Here is a 17292-nt window from a genome sequence, read left to right on the forward strand (position 1 = left end):
GGGAGGGGAGACGAAGATCTATATCATAAAAATAAATCCCAGGAGAAGAGAGGAGTCAAAGGCCCCACCTGACATATACAGTCATACACAAACACAGTCACACACTCCCTCCCTCATGCTCACACATACACATACAACCAAAGACTTACAAAAATGCACGCCGGACACCCACTCATGCTCCCCATACACACCCTATTCACTTTTTATTTTGTTATTGTTTGAGGATTTCAGGCCCATGTGGAGCGATGATAGCACACCAAGGTAAATGAATGTTTCTTCTAGTAGTCCCTAGCTTTAGGTGCGGAGTGCTTTACTTTCCAGACTCAGTCAGCTGTCCTAGCCCATCACAATGACAAATGTGCTTTCTTGAAGTGAGCTCTATTTTTGTGTTGACTCCTAAGAACACTTGGCAAAAAGCAAGAAAAAAAGATCTTCCCCAGTGTTCGATTATTTTCCTTTTCTATTGCTTCCTTGTTTTTGTGTTTAATCCAGGGCTTCGGACAGCCGCCGGGGGAACACTGGCTGGGGAATGACATCATCCACAAGCTGACCAGCTCCCAGGACTACAGCCTGCACATCCAGCTGACAGACAGAGACGGGAATGAAGCCTTCTCACATTACGACCACTTCCACATAGATGGAGAGGCAAACAACTACAGGTGAAGTCAGCTACAGCCTACTCTGAAAAGAAAAGTTCTATTCAACCCTGGAAAAATGTTCTACTCAGATGAAAATGGTCTAATAGACCAAATACTTGTCATAACTAAACGTTAATAGAGAAGATTGAATAATTGTTGCATGTTTAGGCCGGCTATCTGATTGCTTAGCTTTTCCAGATTTGGGGCTGTCGTTGATAGGTTTCGTCGTAGCAGCTAATAAGGATTCCCTACTTGGAGAAGACATTCTGGGCATCCCAGCTGGCGCTGCTGTCCCTGCGACCCAGACCAGTGGAAGAGACTAGTAACACCTAAAGCCAGTTTGTGGTTCTGGTAATCAGAACACCTGCTACTTGGTCTCTTCTAACCTTTAGGAGCTGAGCCCCAGGGGTCAAGCTCTGACCACCAAGCAAAGTTTGGCTAATTGGAGACTATAAATTGTCCCTAGATGGCTGCATGGCTGTGTGACTGGTTGTTTGTCTCTGTGTGTCTCTAATGGACTGGAGATCAGTTCAGGGTGTCCCCTACCCAATGACTGCTGGAGAGGCACCAGCTCCCTATGGCCCTAAAGAGAAACAAACTGTTAAATAAGGATGGGATGAAATTAGATTTCCTGAATTTCAGTCAAACTTAAATCAAATCAACTCTGGAAACTGGCACTAACTGTGTTGACACTCCTGTAGAGCTGGCTCCAGCCACTCAGCATCAGCAGCTGCCCACGTAAAGCTGCATCTTCCCAGATCTGTAAAATATGACTCAGACTTTCATCGCTCTGTAACGCCTCTTACGTTGGTGTGATCAGCCACCTCTACACCACTTACAAACTGCTTCGAATGCTGCAGCTCATCTGCTTCTGTTCGTGGGCCTCATAGATTAGATTTGTGTGATCTATTCAGCTTCTACACTCCAGTAGAAGTACTTTAATCAACCAAGTTATTCTAGATGTTCTAAGATGATTAAAGGTGTTTCCAGATCTTTGCTTTTCCATAATCACACCACTTTGTCTGCCGAGGGTTTTAAAGCAGGAATGTGAAAAGAAAAGTCTTTTTATTCACGTCGAACATTAAACCCAAACAGAACCGATGGCTAAGTTTGGGTATTTTATTTATGTTTGTAGTTTTAGAATGCTGATTTTGTCTTTGACTTAATGTGTTGTGTTTTTATTGTAGTGTGTAATGTGATTGTCAGTGAGAAGAGGCGGTTCAAAGATCTCATGAGGAAGCCTCCTGGTAGCTTTCCTTAAGATGTTCTCTGGGACTGTCCCACCGGGAGGAGACACAGTGTCAGCATTGCATGTCCTCTCCAGTCTGGGAAACACTTTAGGATCCTTCAGGATGAGCTGGAGAGTATCACTGGGGAGAAGGATGTCTAGGGTCCCCCCTTCCTCACACTAAATAAGTGGAAGGAATGGTCACATCTAATACATTTCTACTGAGAAGTATTATTCACCGTGCACACAATCAGCATCTTTTTAAACTATTAGTAATTGTTCAAATCCTGGTCCTCAAAACGTTTGACACCACTCTACCTTTCTTATGTGAAACATCACTTCAGCTGAGGAGACTGAAGGAGGCTATGGAATGACATTCCCCTGCCTCTGTTTTTTTCCTTCTCACATCACAACAAGCTACTGCTGCCCCTGAAATTCCCCACAGGAAGCCACCGCATTCCCCGGAGTTCAACAGAAATGCTCAGCTATACGTGCTGCTGCCAGGAGCTGACAGCTCAAACAACACTCTCTGTAACCCTGCAATCACTAACACGATTATGTTTGGTGCTCTAAAGTCAAACCTCCACATAACAACAGCCTTAACAGTTCAGGGTAAGATTTATATAAAAGCAGGAGTTTGCTTGTGTTTATTTGGGCTGATGATCTAAGAGATGACAAATCCTAATCACCTGTGGGTGTATGCTTCCAAGATTCTTAATAGGGCAGCCAATTGCATTTGCCTGAGTTTCTTCCACATAATTAGCGCAGAAAAACCGAACATCTCACAGTTTTGCTTGAGGCTATTCTGCGCGAGATGAATGAATGCAATCACGTCCGTAACTTGCTACATCTGAGATGTGTTAACACCTTCAATATGTACCGACTTTACATGCACATTAAGGACGCTCACTTGACCTGTGGATTTATATTATTACTCCCAAGATGGAGCTGTGGCGTTCTGCAGGTAGTCAGCCAGAGAAACTCATCCTCAGCTCTATCCTTGTCCCTGGAGCTGCATGAAGGCATTCACCTAAAACTCAGTTAACAAGATTCATACATAAATCATCAGCGCGGCAGACCACCTTTTACTTTGAGGTTGCCCAGGAAAGCTGCTCTTGAAGTTAAGGAAGAAGTAAGCATGCCTTTGTTGAAACTCTCCTTGTTTTTAGTGCACAGGATAACAGTTAAAAGAAAAGAGAGTTGCTGATTTTGGTGGGATGGTTGAAGGAATCTGTCTGAAGGCCGCGGCTCACAGCTCATATCCTACCCTCCGGCCCACCCTCACCATCTTGTCTAATTTCATAGTTTTTAATTTTCTTCACATCACAAATCCATCACAGGAAAAGCCTTCTACTTTTCCAGCCCCCATCCCTTTTATTTATTTTTTTATTTTTGCTATTCCATCATTATTCCCATCTCCCAGCTCTGCCATTCTGAACTCTCCTCTTGCATCTCTCCACGATGCGTTATCCTGACCTGTGAACGTCTAAATTCAAGAGGAAGATTCTTCATTTAGTCATCACAGGCAGAGTGCCCTGGGGCTGGGGGAGGGAGGCGGTGGCAGAGGGAGTCGCAGAACTCAGGGGGGAGCTTGGCTCTAACTAGACCGGAATTACAGGGCAGAGGAGAGGACGTGCTGCAGGACTGACCTCTCCGTCCACTCTCATCAAAGCAGCTCCAACACACACGCATACACACTCATGGATGGACAGGAATACACACATACAGTTTCTGCTCAAAGAAAGTGAACTTGTAGAACTTGGAGGAGAAGTAGCTTTCAAGCAGGGTTGTCTCACAAAGAACGGCATGGAGGAAAAATAATGAGATTTCTTTTGCTTAGTTTTCATATTGATGTTTAGCAACAATGTGAGCCTGGAGGGGGGCGTCTACCTTGTGTACTAAAAAAGGCTGCGATTTCCCACCGTGGTTTTCAAGAGCAGATTCCTTTATATTCCTCACGGATTCATTATTCATCGTTATTATCTTTTTGAAACTGGGTTATTTGAATTCATTGCAGCGTAGACGAGAGCTTCTTCCAAAATAACAATTCTCAACGCTGTAAATGACATGAAACAGTAAAAGGAGGGGCATCTGAACATTTCCTATTTAATCTGCTATTTGCTTGATTTTTTAATTAAATTCTGAAGTCAGATGAGCCTACTGGTGTTGGCAAATCAAAGAATGACTAATAAAAACCTTATATCAAGAAGCCCCACTCAAACGTCGCCCCTTCATTATCCTTCCATATGAAAGAAGCATTTAGAATCCGGGATGGTTTTTATTCCAGTTTTCAGACTGTACCACTTTCTCAGCCAACAGGGATTTAAAAACCAGTTTGTGAAATAAATGGTGTTCTCTGTTTTCTCCCTGTTAAAAATCCAGCCTTCATGTGAAAGGGTTTGGTGGAACCGCAGGCAGAACCAGCAGCCTGGCCCACACAGGAAGCCAGTTCAGCACCAAGGACAGAGACAATGACCGCTGCACCTGCAAGTGCGCGCAGCTGGCATCAGGAGGTATGCTACGCCAATAAAATGCTACTAAACATCTACATATGTCTCTGTCTGTAATCCGTGTCCAACATTTTCATTTCATTTTCCCTCTGCACCAGTAAGAAGCTCCAGCTGACTTTGGGTGTAACGTTTTAGCTGATTTGGACTTTTTTCCTTTTTCTGCAGGATGGTGGTTTGAGGCTTGCGGCCCTTCCAACTTGAACGGCATTTATTACCCCAGCTCGTCAAATGTGGTTCGCTACAACGGCATTAAGTGGTACTACTGGAAAGGTCCGAACCTCATGGCCACCATGACTACCATGATGGTGCGCCCAGCTAACTTTTGATGTCGTGGCTCTTGGCTCTTGATTACAAACTGAAGGACAAAGCCCAGAAAGCGTTGTGGTTTGTGGAAAAGAAACTTTTATCATCTTTTAAAGATGAAGGTGTGAGAGAGAAAGTAAGATTTAAAACCAAAAAGTACACCCCCTTAACAGCTTCAGACATGTGACTTTCCACCTTTTTCACTTTATGAACACACTGATGTACTCCTAATTTATTGGTTTTGCAAAGAAACCAAAACATTTGGACTGAGCATAGGAAAATCTTGTTGTTTGAAGAAAATCACATAATTCATGTCCCATTGGAAAATGACATTTGTTGGTTGGTCGTTCTAATTTCCATTCAAACGGCAAAATAATCATTTGAATTAATATTATTAAAATGAAAGAATATTTTAGCAAACACATGAGAATATCTCAACGGACTGTGGCTTCTGTTTAATAGAGAGAGAGAGAGATAACCCACAAACCATTAATCCAAATGTGTATAATGTACATAACACAGATTACTGTGGTGCAGACAGACCTCTCTATACAGAGAGAACATTTCGGGATTTGATTTCGAACAAGGTAAGTTAAGCTTTGATGTGGACCTTTGCAAACAAATTCCCTGAAGGGTGAGAAGAGTGAAGTCTTAAGGTTTAAGCCCAGTGTAAACATGTTACGTTACACATTTAAACATTTAAAAGGCTGAATGTTTGATCAGTTGTTGTAAAGTTTATTGACATCATATATAAACAGCAGAGATGTTTTCAGCCATGACTGCATTCAGTGATGTGATTAACAGACAAGCTTGTGAAATAAAAAGTGTATCTTGAATGTTTAATCAGTTTGAGCTTTTTTAAGATTGTGAGACTTTTAAACATGAGTTCTATTTTTAAAAGAACCCTAAAGCATGAAGAAGAAGAAGAAAATACCATTTCTATAGCGCCTCTCAAGATAGAAATCTGTCATGTTGGGTTGTAGTTTTTTGACCCACGACATGCAGAATCACACACAAAGGCAGAAGGTAAGTAAAAAGGTTTATTTGTGTACGGTGGAGGTGAAGATGAAGGTCGGAGTTCGGGTGGTTCCAGTGGAGTTGGTTTCCAGGTTGTTGGAGAAGGCTTTGAGAGGAGGGTAAGTCAAGGCTGGCTGAGCGGGTCGAGTGAGAGTCAGAAGTAATGGCTGGGAGCTGAGCACCGGAGTCCGAGATGTCCAGGTTGGCAGGTGGGCGTTGGAGAGCAGGCGGTCAGGAGTGAGCGACGGGGCTGGCAGGCAGGGTTTGAATCCGATGAGTCTTATTTGTTGATGATGGAGGCTGGCTGGTGGACGAGAAGTTCCTGAGGTCGGAGGAAACAGGGCAGGTAAGTACAGGGAAGCGAGGTTCACAGGAGATAAAAACAAACTAGAGACAGGCAAGGAACTGGTGAGAATACTACCCAAAATTGAGTATCATCCGGCACTGATGAGTTGTCCCGGCGCTCCTTAAATCCCCTGACCACTGATGAGCAGATTGACAGCAGCTGCTCTCTAGACACACCCACCTGCACACAGAAAGACTCAGCACAGCACAGAGGTTAACTCAGCACCGACCATGACAGAAATCACGAGGCGCTTCACAAAAACAAAAAATGTAAAAATATTAAAAAGAATTTAGAAAATGGTTAAAAATATATTTAAAATTAGCAAAAAATAGACAATTGCTGCGCTGCGCTGAACTATATCTGTTGATGCAGTTTGTTGCATCGTTCAAAGGGTTTTTCACAGTAAGATATCCCAGTCCTACTCACACACTTCTCATAAAAGCTTTTTCTGTTTTCATTGGTAAAGTAATGCATCCCAAAACAACTTTATTTTTTACATTTAGCTTCAAATAAAAATGCATGTACAAAAAAACATCACATGATTATGTAGAAATTTAAATCAATTCTGAAAATATGCTGGTATGGATGCTGGTGTGTACACTGGTGAGTACATTGGTGCGTACGTTAGTGAGTAAGCTGGTGTGTACACTAGTGAGTACGCTGGTGTGTACGCTAGTGAGTACGCTGGTATATCCGCTGGTGAGTACATTGGTGTGTACGTTAGTGAGTATGCTGGTGTGTACGCTAGTGAGTACACTGGTGTGTCGGCTGGTGAGTACACTGGTGTATCCGCTGGTGTGTACATTGTGCATTTTTGTGTGTACTTTGGTGTGTACGTTGGTATGTGAACAGGAGTGTATTTTGGTGTACAGTGGTGTGTACTTTGGTGAAGATGCTTGGGACAGCAGTCATTGCTAAGTGTAGGATGACTCACTGATGATCCAGTGTCATCTTGATCCTGAGCTTTATTTGCTCATATTGTCCTCTGTGATTCACCTCAGCTACTGCAGATTAAATCCAGCTGCTCCCAATAAAACACAAAGTTAAGGGCGACAGCGACACAGGAGTAACGTGCTTTCCCTATGATCGGGAAGTTGCAGGTTTGAGCCCTGCTCAGTTTGTCGCTGTCATTGTGTCCTTGGGCAAGACACTTAACCCGCCTTGCCTGCTGGTGGTGGTCGGAGGGACTGGTGGCGCCAGTGCTCGACAGCCTCGCCTCTGCTAGTACGCCCCAGGGTGGCTGTAGCTACATTGTATATCATCCCCACCAGGGTGTGAATGTGTGAGTGTGAATGGGCGATTGACTGATTGTGTTGTAAAGTGCCTTGGGGGGTTCCAGGATTCTAGAAGGTGCTACCAGTCACCAAAGTGTTGTGGGTCAATCCTTGTTAACGAATGCAGTTCACAGCAGAAAAAATCCTTCTGAGAAATAAGTTCTAATTAAACAAGATTAACAAATAACTTTAAATGTTGACCAACATGAGTGTGAAGCACAAATCCCACAGCAGTGCCAACAGCATATTTATGCTTCCAGTCGTAAAGGCAGACCCGGGTCATTTACCAAACTGTACAAGCAGAAAAGTAGCCCCGCCCCCCACGCTCTGCTCTGACGAACTGACCCCAGCGCTAAACAGGTTTATCACAAGCTCCAGTGCTGGGACAGGTGATAGATCACAGCAGGGGGAGGAGAAGGAGGCCAGAGGTGAATCCATCAAAGAGACTTTAATAAAGACGACTTGATTTGGCCTGTTGGCTCAACAAATGAAATGTTGTTCAGCTCCAGTAAAGCAGAGCAGAGAGTGGACTACATCGCTTGTCTACTTGTCTCATTCCTATTTGCAGAGACCTGAACAAAGCTGACTGTAGAGGTGATGATTGAGGAGTGTGTTATTAAATCTTTCACTAACTGAAACTAACTGTTTTACAATATATTATGCTAATAAAATGTTTCAAATAGCAGCTTTTGTGCCAAAGGTAGCTATTGATATTTTAAATGAAACCAGTTTCATTTAACAACTGCCATTAAATACCAGTCACATCCTGCTGTAATTGGTACAGCTTTGAAATCAACAGATGTTTCATTCAGCTCTTTAACATCTGCTTTCTTCTCTTTGTACTCCATTGCTTACATATCCACATATTCAGTTTTGTCCAAAAGTGGAAATAATTCCTGATTTTTGCTTATTTTTGAGTAGTCGGAAAGAAAAAACGGGTCAGAAATTTTTCCTGAAAAGTGCTTAATTAATGAAATAGATTAAAATGCACTGGCTGTGGCTGATTTAACAAAGCCCCACTCAGAGAAACAGCTGACAACTGTGATGTTTAGAAATGCTAATAAAAAGTTAGGAATGACTCAACATCTCAGAGTTTCTCCCGGCTGCTGCACCACACGCTCCTTCCCGCTGCCGTGTCTGCATGATGGGACCTGGACTCGTGGATAGGTAACGCTGAGAGGCGGGAGCAGGCAGTGCTTGGTACATTATTGCTTTGTTTTCTAAAGTTGCAGTAGTTAAGGTGTAAAGTTAAAGGCAACAAGGAAAGTCAAACAATGTATCAATAATGTGTCTTGGATAATCTAAAATGAGGACCTATACAGAAGTGTGAGCAACAACCAGACTTGACGCTGCACATGGCAGATAAGCCACTCAATCCTGCCCTTTGGGGGAAATATGGGCAACTTTCTCTTGATGAAGCCTCTAAGGCTTGTCCTGTAGCACTCTCTGTTTGGTGCAGTACTTTATTCTCAACCAAAAACCCATTTTTATGTTGCAATAGTGAGTTTAGTTCACCTTCTTGTTCTACAAACCATCGTTGTTAAGCTCAAAGTTCACAGCCTACTCGAGTCTGCTCATTTCCTATTAAGTCCTAAGATCCCCTGCAGACTCACAGCACTCACCACCTTTCTCAGATTGTGTTGACCCGGTTACAAGAAAACTAAAGTGTATCTCGATAAACTGATAGAGCTACGTTTGTGTGCAAACGCCAATTAGGTGTGGTGGCCATCTTAAACACTGTTGACCTAATGAAGGACATCGGTTGTAGTCCTACATGTGCTGCTTAATTTCTGAAAAGTGCGGGTCATCTATCATCTAGTAGTAAAACCTATCTTGTGGTTTGTGAGATATTCGTTTACTTTCAAGTTTTCAATTCAAGTTTATCTATATAGCGCCAAATCACGACAAGAGTCGTCTCAAGGACCTTCATATAATAAAACATTCCAATACAGGTCAGTTCATTAAGCCAATCAGTAAAAAGTTTCCTATATAAGGAACCCAGCAAATTGCATCGAGTCACTGACTAGTGTCAGTGACTTTACAGCAATCCTCATACTAAGCAAGCATTTAGCAACAGTGGAGAGGAAAACTCCCTTTTAACAGGAAGAAACCTCCAGAGGATCCTGGCTCAGTATAAGCAGCCATCCACCACGACTCACTGGGGATGGAGAAGACAGAGCAGACACACACACACACACACACACACACACACACACACGCACACATACACACACACACAACATATATACCATATAATGTGTCTATGGTTACATTGTGATTTCTTAGTAAATATTCTATTTGGTGAGAGATAAACTTCATTGTATTTATCCTAGTGAATCTATAATTAAACGGGTAAACTAGTAGTAGCACATTCAATGTCAAGGAAAGTAAAGTGTTATCATCAGGAGGCGGAGAATGACTAAATGGTTATCAACAGTGTTCAAGACGATGGCCCCCTCCATGAGGCTATCTTGTTGATCTGAGCTGGAAATAAACAAGCAGGCACAGGTGAGAATGGTTTGCTGACTGAGAGCAGACAGGCATGGAAACAGAACAAGAACCTATAAATAAAGAAACTGTTACACCAAATCTTAGGACCATATCTGTGTGGCAGGGCTGGGGTGGCTGTCTTGAATCAAGTGGACTTCTAATGGTAATCACTTGTAGATGCGCTTAACGTTTAATGAACATCAAAGTTCATGTGGTGGGAACTGAAAATATTTCTACTGAACACGCACGCATGAACCGACAAAAACAGTGAAGCTCACTTTTTGTGTTTTTACAATATTCTTCCACATAACTCCTACGGTTGATGAAAGGTGGGACCTTGTCAGGACCTCCACATGTAGCATTCATTCATCCTAAGCTAACCATTAGCTAACTTTGGACGCATAAAATGACCCACTGACTTGTGCCTTTCTCCTCTGGCATGTCTCCACACTGCCCTCAATCAAGCCCCCACAATGCGGCTCTAAAATTGGTCCCAACCCGGAAATACCAAAAATTGCAGTTCCACCCTCATCCGCTGGGGGCTGGTGTCAGAAGCGAGCAAATCCTCATTGACTCCTATGTTAAAAATACCAATTTCACAGCAGAAATAAACATGTTTACAGCCTGGTACCAGAACATGTTCTTTGTCTAAATGATCTAGTTTACACTCATGACAACTCTGAGGGGGGTGAATTTTTTTCTCACTCTTCTGTTTAAGTGTGTTAAAAGCCTAAAATTCTGTATAATTAATGAGCATCAGAACCACGTGACCACAGAGCTAGCTCCGTGGAAAGGCCTCAGTAGAGCCTCGGTCTGGCCTGGAAACTGTTCCGGGATTTTGAGTCTCTGTGTTTGTGTATTCTTTTTTGGATTTTTTTTGTGCAATTGTTGGATAAAATGACTTGCTGTGGCATTAATTGCACTAATAGAGCGTCCAAGGAGTCTCCACTTCATTTTTTTTCGGTAAGTAAAATTATATTTATGTATTTTAGGTCACTGCCGAGCTGAGCTTAGATTTTAACATGTACTGTTAAACCATGAAATTTAAATGTAATAGGGTAAAACTCAGTGCATTTAACATAATGCTGCACTTTAGAAAATGGGTTGAAATATAACATGTTGGTGGAGCTGGGTTCCGACTATCGGCTTGTGGAGCTCTCGGGAGACCGATGTTTTCCACCCAGAATGCCGGCTGTTTCTCCCCGCAGCCCGGTCCATCTCTGTCTGATCGCGGCTTCTGTGTGCTGCGGCGGGCTGACGGCTGGTTCTTATGGCAAGCCAGAACTGCCAAAATACGCCACTTCTCCCCGCTGCTCGGCGCATCTGTCTGATCATGGCTTCTGTGTGCTGCGGCGGGCTGACGGCTTGTGGAGCTCTGCGATGGAAACCTTTCCACCCGGTTCTCCCCAGCGGCAGCTCTGCGCAGCGGCGCTTGTCTGCTGTGCGGCTGCCGGCTTGTGGAGCTCTCGGAGACCTCTGTGTTCCACCCGGTTTTACCCAGCGGTCAGCCCGGCGTATCTCTGACTCAGAAGCTCTGGTGTTGTGCACAGTTAACTCCGGTTGTAGCTAGGTTGCTACCTCCATTAGCTTAGCTCCCACCTCCGCATTAGCTTTGGGTTAGCTTCAGGTTAGCTTGTAGCTAGTTCTATCGGGTGTCGCCAGTTGATCCCAGCCTTACAGCCCCACCTTCAGCTCCTCCTCTCTTCTCTTTAATGGAATTGTCTGGGCTTGACGGAACCTGTGACACGGTCGAAATGGCGGTGGTGGCCACCTCCCATTTTAGCACAAAAACTTGTTATTGGAACCAATGGAAACCCATTGTCCATATATTAATGTTGATGCCCTCAATTTAAAGCTACAAACAAAAAAGAGCCAACCATATTTTACAGTGTAAACCTAATGATGTTCCAGCAACATGAACTGAGTTCTTGTTTGCAAGCATTTCTGCACCCACCACCACCCTCCCAATGATACATGCTCATGGCAGCAAAGCACCTTCATTCAACTCAATTGAATGAGACAGAGAGAAAGGGGCGAGAAGGCCCACAGGAGGTTGGGAGGGTGTGTGTCCCTACACGTCTCATGCTGACCTGCTGTGTATATTAACCTGTGTGAGTGGAGTGTAACCTGGGTCGTTTCTACTCTGCTGCCGCTGAAAGACTTGCCTGAGGATTTATCATTCGACCCAGCTAGACGGCCAGATGCAAAGAAGGAGGGAGGGAAATGTGGGCGGCACCAGGAGAGAAAGTTGAGGGGAGAAAATGGGGTGCTCATAAATCCTTGTCTGACTCTTGTTCCACGGTGCCTCTGGCTCATGAAGGCGACGATAGCAGAACTGGTGTGGCGCTTAGGCAGGAGAGCAGAAAAGATGAGGGAACCAGTTTGGCACTGCTGACATTTAACGATCCAAGGAAAAAGCAATACCATCCGTTTCTTCAGTTTGTCTTCAGCAATACATCAGCTCCTGCGTCGCTTGAGTTTTTCTTTATAGAAGAAGAAAAGGCAAAGCAGCTGCTGTCTTGTCACGTTCTAAAAGGCTTAAACAAAGGAATATGAAGCCTTCTCGGGCCACTTGGGGGCACTGGTGGTGCAAAAACCCTCCAAGTGGATCTGGGTGTTGCTTCTGTCTTTTCCTCTGCTGCTGCCGACACTCCGGATTATATAACTCTGCATTCATTACCGCATCTTCGGCCCTTCTAGCAGATGGTTAACTGAAAGATACAGTCGGCATTAGGAACCACATCAGAATCCCTTTTAGATCTTCAATCAGCAGGTGACTTTGACAGGACACTTTCCTTTAAAGGTCACAAATATCAAAACACAGTAGAAGCTTTGTCATTTTTATTTTAAGTGCAGATTTTTTTCTTTATTTTGTGATCCAGTCATCGGGGGAAGCAGACATGAGTAGAAGAGTCTGGCATTTTCAGTTCAAGCTGTCTCTCCCGCTCTGTTTTCATCTCTGTGCATCTTTTGCAAAAACAACATACTCCCACTTCATACATTGGTTTTATGCAAAGCTGGCATTCCCACACTGAGAGATGTTTAAATAAGACATTAGGCGGGTGGGGGGTTGTTGAGAGGCGCATTTGCTGTAATGCTAAATGCTGAAATAGGCAAGTCGTGAGATATGAACATGGTATGATCATTACAGCCCTGACAGCAGTCGTTACTGATTTTACCGGGGATAGCAGCACAAACGTGTGTTCATACCAGCTCACACGGGCTGAGTTTGTGCAGCAGCAATGTGGCACAAGGATTCCTCCAAACACGCACAGAGCAAGGCATACCGTATCAGGGTGGATCTCTCTTCATGGACTGACTACGTCTACAAAAGGTTGTGAAAACTCAGGCAACAGAAGACTGGTGAACAAGAGAAAAGTTCAACACATTACCTCACTTGGATGTAATCATTTCAGTTCTAAAACTACCAGAATATTCACTGATTTTAGACACAAACTACATTTTCCAATGGATGCTTCTTACCCCTCTTTTCCACCAGAGCCGTCAGCAGCAGATGCACGTCTTGCTTGCGTAAGCTGCTGCGTGGCCCTTCCCACGAGATGCGAAGCAGCAGGGGAGCACCTGTCACCGACAGAACACGAAGTCACGCGACATTAGCAAAATCGCGCGTGACTTCGTCAGTAAACACAACAACAAGCAGGAGTAATCACTTCAGTAATCAACCTTTTGTCGTCCATTTTGGAAAAACAAAGGAGACCGCTAGCTAGGTGATAACTTTTTTTTAAAGTAAAGCAAACGGAAGGCAGTTCGTTTCTTTATTCTGAAAATCTCGGGAAGCTTCTCTCCATTTCCGCATCCGATTTCCTGTCTTTCCTTTCCCAAAAATGTCAAACTTGACCCGTTTCAGAGGCGTCGCGCGTAGAAAATAGAACCGTCGTGTAAAGGCCGCGACATGCTGCTCCTGAGACGCGGCCGACTCGCGCTGCTGATGGCTCCAGTGGAAAAGGTTCTGTTGACCACAGCGGTTCCTATCAGCAGCTATGATGTGCTTCTGCAGTAACGTGCTGCTGACGGCTCTGTCATGGCTCAGGTGGAAAGGAGGGGTTACAAACATGTTACCATGCTTTCACTACAGATTGAGAAACTGTGTGTTTCGGTAGAGCTCACTGAAACAGCTCAGGTTTAATGGAAACTACATGTGTACATTCTGTATTTTCTACAGACCTGTACAGGTAGGTCAGGCCTTTTGGTGATTCTAAACGGACTTAAAAAGGCCAGCCATCTGGTACCTGGTTCCAGCACTCTGTCCAACTACTTCATCCCATTAATCTGTAAGGTCTCTGCAGCATTTCACCCCCAGGTTTGAGCCACAACCTCTTCAGGGACTCCTAAGTGGGCAGCAGGAGGTAGACACATCCCCCACCTTACCTGCTGGTGGTGGTCAGAGGGACCGGCGGTGCATGTGTGTGGAAAGCCTCGCCTCTGCAGCTGTGGCTACACTGTAGCTCATCACCACCAGTAGGGCGTGAATGACTGTTGTGAAGCATCTTGGACCTTGCTATTCTGCATCAGCTATTCACCCTTTTCGTGTTTGAGGAGAACCTCTGACAATTCTTCCTCCCTGCTGACCATGCTTGTCTAAAACAGTTGCAGTGCATGCTGGGGTTTCTGGCTCGATGACGCCAACAGCACATCATCCATAAAAGGCTGTGATGTCACCTGAGCCCCTGCTTTATGGTAAAGTTGTGGATAGATTTGGTGATCTGATGAGACTGCCATGTGTCAGAGTTTGGTACACCAGGGTAGATCCCAGCATCAGCCTGGGATGAACAGTCTCTCCAGTTCAAATGGAAACTATAACGGCACATTTTTATCCTGATTGTAAGAAAATATGAAATGATGATAATGAATGGATGAAAGTATAACATGGGTTTTGTGTTTTCATCGGGCTCTGGTTTATTTGACCCTTTAGCGATGTTTGTTTTCTGTAACCAGTTGTAATGTTCTGTGTCCTCGTGGTCCCCAGCCCCCTCCTGGTTCCCCTCATGTGTCCCCTAATCTTCTGTGCCCCCTTTTGGTCCCCAGCTTCTTCAGGTTTCCCTTTAGTCACTTCACTTATTAGTTTTTTCATCTTTAGTCTTTGTTCTACAGTGTTTAAAGTTCAGGTTATTTTAGTAGCTTTGGTTTAGGATTTAGATATGGTTTTCTCCCCTGCTTATTTCTGCTTCTTCCCTCAGTTAATTAGTTTCACCTGTGCCCCATTCCCCACACACCTGCTCCTAGTCTCCTATCACCCAGCCCTGTGTATGTAACCCTGCCTGTGTCTCAGTATGTCGGTCCATTGTCGTTGTCAGTGTTGTTCTGTTCCTCCTCGTGAAACTCTAGGTTTTTGCTCATCAAAGAGCTTTTTGGTTTTGTCAGTCGGGTTACTGACTTTAGGCTTGGCTTCCTGCCCTTTTTGGATTTTTGGATTTTGGACTCTCTTCCTAAATAAAGGATTTTACTTTGATTTCGCTCCTGCCTTGTGTCATTCTGGGTTTCTGCATCTTGGGTCCTAACCTCCTACTGGCTCAACGTGAAAACCAATAATGTTTCTTTGTAGAGGATGGGAGGTAAAGAGTTTGGAAACTGATTGATCACAACCTCCTTGATTGTTTCCCTCTGAAGCTCACACACACACAACCATGAGGTAAGCTCTTAGACAGACAGACGTGCACCTTGTTAATTATGTCCTGCAAAATCAAATAAGCACATCTGGACTCCAGTCAAGTTGCAGAAGCCCTTCTGGGAACGCTGATGCAGCTGAGCTCAGATGTAAGAGAAATAATGAAGTGTCTAAAAAGATAATGAAGGGTCTAAAATGGATGTAAACAAAACCCTTCAGTAAAGCTGCTTCTCTGTGTTACTAGGCAGAACAGCGACTCGCTCGATCGGATCAAAACGAAAAGAAAAAAAAGAACAAAGGCTAATAAGAGCATTTATTTAGGCGACCCAAACTTCAGCCCTGGAAAACTTTATGAGGTACGGAGACTTTCTCTGAGTGCTGCGTTCACCGGTGTGTTGTCAAAGATCTTCATGGATGGAGCTGAAAATAGCCAACAACCTGCTGCACTAATAACTCCTGCTACTGCTAACTAATTAAATATTTTTCATCATTTTTATACACACACAGTTTTCCATAATTATAATATATTCAAATGTAAGTGATAAAATAAAGCCTTGATTTTTACAGCTTCGTTTGTAGGGAGGTAGGCCGTAAATCTGCCACCTCAGTTATTAATATATTTCATTTCATGTTTTAATTTGCTCATCAAATTTCATTCCTGTGTTCTGATTAAGTGCCGGTGCTCTCTTACTGCTTGTCGTTTATTAATCATGAGAGCTGTGGGAGGCGACATTGCCTCTCCTCCATTTTCAGTGAGACATGCGCAACAAAGCGATAATCGCGGGTCTCCCTCCTGCTAACGACACGCGAAAAACGTGCATGTGAAATGTTGCGCTCGTGCGTGTGTCGTGCACTGGTGAGCCGGCGACGTGATCCCTGAAAGTTGAACATTTTTAACTTTTTATCACTGTCGCTCAGACAAGGAACAATCAGCGGAGTTTTTTTTAACTGACCAATGAGCAGACAGGATGCTTCTCAGTACATCTCCAGGCAAACATGAAGGAAAACTTGGTACTTGCCATGTCAAATTTTCAGAGCTTTACAACATTTCTACAGAAGAACATAGAGATCTTCGCAAAAAGGCAGCGGCATGGGAAGCTGGTTGCTGGAGTGGTCTCATATTCACTGTTTTTTTTTTCTGTTTGCAATGTCAGATGAACCCAGTCACATATTTCTCTGTTTTCTATAGTAAAGTCAGAAGTAAGACTTCACTTAACTTTGGCAAAACCTTGGGAGACTTCATTTCCACTGCTTTTTCAACTCTGAGCCGCTTCAATAACCCAACATTACCCTAACCCTAACCCTTATACCTCAACATTACCCTAACCCTAACCATAATAACCCAACGTTTCCTCCAATCCGACGGCCAATCAAAACAACGAAAGACTCACTATTTGTCCTGGAACAGAGCATGTCAATGGCTTTTGCCACTGCCCCATGTTGCCTCCCATGCCAAGGTTACTAAAGCCATGGCGAAGGGTTTCGCTGATCGCAGTGGTTTGTCACCTCCTGTGTGTCAAGCCCATGAGAATAGGGACCTTCACAGTGATGATTCTGTCATTATTCATGTTTCTGGACCAATTTTGTGTCATGCCTAAACTACGTCTATGACTGGTTTTCCATTCTGCCTGCATGGTGGTGCAGGTGTTTGCACTATTGCATCAAAGCAAGGAAGTCCCCTGGAGAGTTGGCGTCTTCTCTCTATGCATGCATGGGTTTTCTTCCTCCAACAGACCAAAACATGCTTGTTAGGCTGGAACTCTAAAGTGGTGCCTAGGTGTGAGGGACTTTTATGTGTCCCAGTGATGGACTGGTGACCCAAGCACCCCACAACCCTGAAGGAATACTGCAATACTCCCA

The 17292-nt window shown here is 44.0% G+C and overlaps 1 protein-coding gene across 1 annotated transcript in view; it reads left to right on the top strand.

Annotated features, from left to right (window-relative positions):
* angpt2b (angiopoietin 2b) overlaps positions 1-5522 on the top strand; it is a 44426-nt gene extending 38904 nt beyond the window's left edge. The window contains exons 7-9 of the mRNA XM_070541491.1: positions 493-659; positions 4249-4379; positions 4542-5522. Coding sequence (XP_070397592.1) covers positions 493-659; positions 4249-4379; positions 4542-4702 — 459 coding nt within the window. The 3' untranslated portion in view covers positions 4703-5522. The remainder of the gene's footprint in view (positions 1-492; positions 660-4248; positions 4380-4541) is intronic.
* Positions 5523-17292: the final 11770 nt, after the last annotated feature.

The sequence above is a fragment of the Nothobranchius furzeri genome, chromosome 11, assembly GCF_043380555.1.
Source record: "Nothobranchius furzeri strain GRZ-AD chromosome 11, NfurGRZ-RIMD1, whole genome shotgun sequence".
Lineage (NCBI taxonomy): Eukaryota > Metazoa > Chordata > Actinopteri > Cyprinodontiformes > Nothobranchiidae > Nothobranchius > Nothobranchius furzeri.